The sequence below is a fragment of the Aplysia californica genome, unplaced genomic scaffold (genome assembly GCF_000002075.1).
Source record: "Aplysia californica isolate F4 #8 unplaced genomic scaffold, AplCal3.0 scaffold00144, whole genome shotgun sequence".
Taxonomy (NCBI): domain Eukaryota; kingdom Metazoa; phylum Mollusca; class Gastropoda; order Aplysiida; family Aplysiidae; genus Aplysia; species Aplysia californica.
Genome location: NW_004797414.1, coordinates 517,567 through 522,936, shown reverse-complemented (window position 1 = coordinate 522,936; position 5,370 = coordinate 517,567). Strand labels below are relative to the sequence as shown.

The following is a 5,370-nucleotide window of genomic DNA, read 5'->3' as shown; positions in this document are numbered from 1 at the left end:
ATTCAGTCCATTTTTTAAAGCTATTTTGTACAAGCAGCACCCTTTTGAAAATATTCTGCAAATTATCTGCCATTGTTTAGAATTGATACAGTTTGGTCCAAAACTAAAGACTCTGAACCACTCTGAGGGCATAAATTACAAAATAATCCGCTTTTCCACAAGGGGCAGCAACAAAATCTGCTCACCTCTCTAACTTAAACAGCACAAAGTCTGCTTAGACTATCAAGGCACCCCGGAAATAGCAAGCCACAAGAGTGCGACAAACAAACAAAAGAAGTAGAGTACAATGACGATAGTAAAGATTAGGAAAGAAAAAGCAGCAGTTGCCTGTTGTAGTTCAGGCACACTTATGAGCATGACATTGTTGGACCAGCCCATTCACAATTCTACCTGGGCATTAGAAGGAGAAATGTCCCCCTTTTGGAATGGCCTAAAGCAGAGCTTCCAGCAGCTGATGTCATTTTTCAAGGATTTTCGGGTCCAGGGCTGAACGGCGCCCCCCTTATGTTTGCGAATTTTTGGTTTCAGGGCATCCTAAGGTATGCCATTTCTGACTATTCAAGCCTAAATTTAAAACAAGAAAATAAGTGAGAAAAAACAAACATACCCTGCATAGGCCTCCATAATTTTCTGCTTGTGTTAATCCATATTTCTAAATCCAAAGCCACGCTTTTTCCCTTGTACCGATACTGTACATCCACAACTAGATCTATAAGACTTGACAGTTAGTTAATGTCAACTTTTTTCTGCTAGTGTTGGTTTGCACAATAATCATCATAAGGTGTAGAATCCTTATAATAATAGTACGAAGTGGCTAGCCGTACTTAAGTACTGCTAGCCGGAGTGTCTAGCCGTACTTAGATTTAGGTTTGGCCCTATCGACTCAAACCTGTTGAGTACACAGGTCTCATTAGATCTAGATCTAGTAATTATTCAGGTGTAAATACAAAAAGTCAGTAAGGCACCTTTCGTTTTTTTCTGAAATACAAATACTTTAGGCATTGCAAACTAAAAATTTCATTTATAATTCAGCCATCAATATTATTATTAAGTAGGGTTAGCCTGCCAGTCTAGCCGTACTTATCTTAGGCCCTATTAATTAACATTAGATTAGAAAACAGGTTTAAAATACATGCACTGTCATTAAGGCACCTGGTTTCGTCTCAAATACAAATACTTCAGGACCTGCAAACCAAAAAATTATATTTACAATTCAGTAGGCCTATTTTTTTATTTAATGGTCAGTCTAGCCATCATATTAAGAATAAGTACGGCTAGCCCGTCATTAAGTACGGCTAGCCTCTTCCATAATAGTATTTTAACAGCTTGATCTCTATATTAAATATATATATCTAGATCTAGATCTAAATAACTTGACAGCTTATATTCAACTTAAATCCACAACAACACTTACAAACAAACAAGTCTGGTAAAAAAAAAATCAAGCTCTCTTTAGAGTTTTCTTTTCTTGGCAGGCCCAAGACATATATATATATATATATATATTGAACCACAATCGCCATTTCTTCCTCTTGTTTACAGAGCTGGTGCTCTGCTTCTTGAGCTTAAAAAAGTGAAAGTGAAAGACACTGTCTACACTTTCAAATAAAAGAGCACTTCCGGTATGGGTTTGCTATTGTTGACTATTAGTAACGGAAATTTTTTATTTCGCATTTTTGAAAATAATTTTAAAATTTTTATTAAAATTTTTTTTTAAATTGCACAAATTTTCACGAAATTTTCCATTTGCTGAATTCAGCTAATTTGCGGAAATCCGCAAAATTGCGGAAGACTGAAAGCCCTGCTAAAGACATTTCACTGCCCTGGGGTGTTATCTATACTCTCAAAACAAATGAGCCTCGCGAAATATCACTTCTGGCACACACATTTGTTTCGTTTCTCAGAGGAATAATCACAAAGACCAAAGAAGGAGGGGAACTTTTTGTCAAATATATTTTTCTAAATTCAGGAAATGAATAAATCAAAAATCAGGCTCCGCCATGGGGAACTATATCTATCTCTTTGCAGGTACTTGTCAACTTTCAACTCTGTAGTTGCCGTAGTTTTACGAAAAAGGGACAAATGTGTTTCTGAGTCGCCAAATATTAGATTTCACTTACTTTCCAAGAACCCTAACCCTTAGGACCGATCTCAGGCTACTCAAGGCCAACTGCGGCCCAACTTCAGGCCGGGGTGGAACGATTGCCGCGTGGTTAAAACCGCGGAGCAGATTTTGGGAAATTCTCTAAAACCGTGGAAAATCACAGATCCGCGGAAAACTGTGATCCCTGTCCACTCCAAATAATGTGCAATGATGTGTCTCAATACCAGCAGTAGGGTTTCTTGTTCAGTGTTGAAGTAAGAGAAAGATATAAAGAGTGATGATGATGAATCTTATAACTAACATACACACAAGTAATTTTTTTTAAAAACAATTTATACATAATATTGTCCTCGCTTCCGATCACGATCACACTGTTCAAAGCATGCCACCAATCCCTCTTGTATAAAATTACATCCTGATCCATAGGGCCTACCTTTATTTATGTTCAAACCGAAACAACCCAACAAATAATACAAAATTAATATAATTCACACACCACCCACCCAAATACAGCAGCTCACTACACCATCTGTCTTCAATCCTCCATACCCTTACCCATCCTCACATGACTATATTAAAGGAAAGTCTTACTTGTACTTTACACATACTTAAAGCAATGTGACAAAACGAATCTCAATACCAGCTGTGTGTGCACTCTACACAGGGAAGCGAGTCTGGTGAGCTCATTATATAACCTGATACTCTTGATGATGAAGGGTGTTGTTTGGATTTGTGCCCACAAGGCAATTTGAATTCAAGACAATTTTGTGAGAAAAATATGATCTGCTTTTTCCGGAAAAACTATTCACATATCCGTCTATGGGTATTTAAGAAAACTGTTGCCACTACAAAACCGCCTCTTGAAAATCTATGAACTCGGCTGTTTCACAATGTCGATCGTCAAGTAGCCAGAGACTTTTCATTGTTCAATTTCTTCGTTTATAACTCTACTTCCTTTCTAAATTATAATGTTTTTAGTACCAGTGTGTACAACAGAATGTTCACAGGGTGCTGGAGCCTTAAATTATAAATTATATTTTTTAAGAGGTGTTTATGTTGAAGGCGAGTTTTTTTTAATTTAATTGAGGTTTTGTAGAACTACATTTCAAAAAATAATTTTAAAGTCCTTTTTCTAAAAGTCTTAGACTAAGGCATGTGAAGAGCAGATGCCGGAAAACACTTAGAAAATAGTCTAAAATCCACCCTATAAAAAAAAGACTCTTTGCGCTGTACAAAGCAGAATTATCAAAAGTGCTCAAAAGTTCAAACAAAAATCTAAAGACAGAAAATGCACACATAAAATAACTTACCATATTTAACACTAACACACTTACACTTACACATACACACACACACAGACACACACACAAAAACACAACTCCAAGACCCATGCATAATTCACTGGCAGAGGATAGCGTGGTGAACAAAATAGACGAACTTTAAAAACTCTGACGATGTACTCATTTCTTTTGAGGGAGGAATTCAAAGTTTTAGTTTTAGGGGCAATGAAAGCCATCATTACCCTAGATTTATAACTTGAAATTAAGTTTGGGTCTATTAGAGATCAAGTAACAAGGAAACAGCTCTTGAGGGTATATTTTCCCTTCAATTATAGGTTAAGATAGGGCTGGGGGGGGTTTTCGTTTTTAATTTAGTGCCTATTGCACAGCACAAAAAAACAAAAAACAGAAGCACTGATATTGACATGTAAGGGATTATTCTTCAAAATAAAATCTAAAATTAAAGCACTTTGGAAAGAAAGACTTGGAATATCATATTATCGAAGGCCTCATATTATATATCATGAATCAAGCAGGACCTGAATCAGCAGACCAGTCCCCTTGAACCAGGAAGTAAACAAAAAGAGAACTACACTTGTGTCTCAAAGTAAGGCTCCTCAAAGTAAAGTCTAACCCAAGTCTAATACCTCTATTCTTCATACAATAAAGCAAGCCTGCACCTTCAACAGTTTGTAACATGTTTGACTTTGAAATTAAACAACTTCTGAATTAGATCTAGCCCTCTATCTAGTCTTCATTATTCTTCATCAATGAAACCCATTCAATTTGATGAGAAGAGAAGGCTCTTTGAACAAAATATCCAAGTCCTTGATTTATAATTTACTTGGTTGAGGACAACAAAATTCTGCACTCATTTTGGCCTCGATATGTTTTATCGAGATACAGTTTACTGCCAAAAACTTCAACAGTAAGTTTACACAGTTTAAAGCCAACTTTAGCCCCCCAAAACTGGGTTCTAACTCGACTTTCTTCCAGTCACTGTGAACCTCATTTTTGTAAATTGTTAAATCTCTTTTTTTGAACCAAGCAGTCGTCTACTGTTGAACAGCGAAAAACAGGACAAGTAATAGATCTATGACATCTTCGAAAAATGAATGAGGATCACTTTCCGTTTTGGGAAGTAGCAATTGCAAGCAAGCCCCCCTCGGTATTCCTTTGTCACCAAGTCCAAGTGTTAGTGTGGAGACTTACTGTACAATTTTTAATGATACCTACTTGTCACCAAAGGATTTTTTCCACCAGTCAGCAGCATCACCTTTCGTTATCCTAAAGTTGTCTCCTGCAAATGTCCCACTTGGGTAAATTGCCTTTACCTCCGCCAACATGTGTGAAAACACAAGACTGAGTTTCGTGAGGTTTCGACGATAATGTGAATTTTCATCATACATTTTATCTTTACCATCACGAAACAGCTTGATGGTGTTCTTACATTTATTCATAAGATTTTCTATAAAAGTTCTGAAATACTCGCACTCATTCAACGTTTGTAATTTGTCGTCATGTTTGGAACAAATCATTACGATCGTGCGTAAGTGTTGATAAGTATCAGGAAGAATGTCCAAGATGAATGGCGGACTGTTCCGTAGATTCATCCTCGGATGTTGACACAATTTCACCACTTTGTCCATCATTTTCCATGATTTTTCTATCGTTTTTCTGTCAACTACAACCAGCTTCGGCGGAACAAGAACGCCCTGTATCTTGCTCAGCATTGCACCCAGGTTTTTCTGAGTACTGCCCAGCGCCATCTTGGCTTTTCTGTCTACCATTGGTAGAGGCATCCGGCGGAAATGGCATCGTCACAGGAACATGGTAGCCTAGCCCTGAAACTCAGTTCAAAATGAGTGGGTGTTGCCCACGATGGAGGCGTGTCTGTGTGTGTGTGAGTATGTGTGTGCGTGCGTGCGTGTGTGTGTGGATGTGTGTGTGCGTGTGCGTGTGCGTTTGTGTGTGTGTGTGTGTGTG

General features: G+C 37.6%; 1 protein-coding gene across 2 annotated transcripts in view; it reads right to left on the bottom strand.

Moving 5' to 3' along the window:
• Positions 1–5,200, bottom strand: part of LOC101863016 (E3 ubiquitin-protein ligase CBL-B) — a 40,280-nt gene extending 35,080 nt beyond the window's left edge. For both annotated transcript variants that reach the window (XM_013081745.2, XM_013081746.2), the window contains exon 1: positions 4,621–5,200. In XM_013081745.2, the coding sequence (XP_012937199.2) occupies positions 4,621–5,186 (566 nt within the window). In that variant the 5' untranslated portion in view covers positions 5,187–5,200. The remainder of the gene's footprint in view (positions 1–4,620) is intronic.
• Positions 5,201–5,370: the final 170 nt, after the last annotated feature.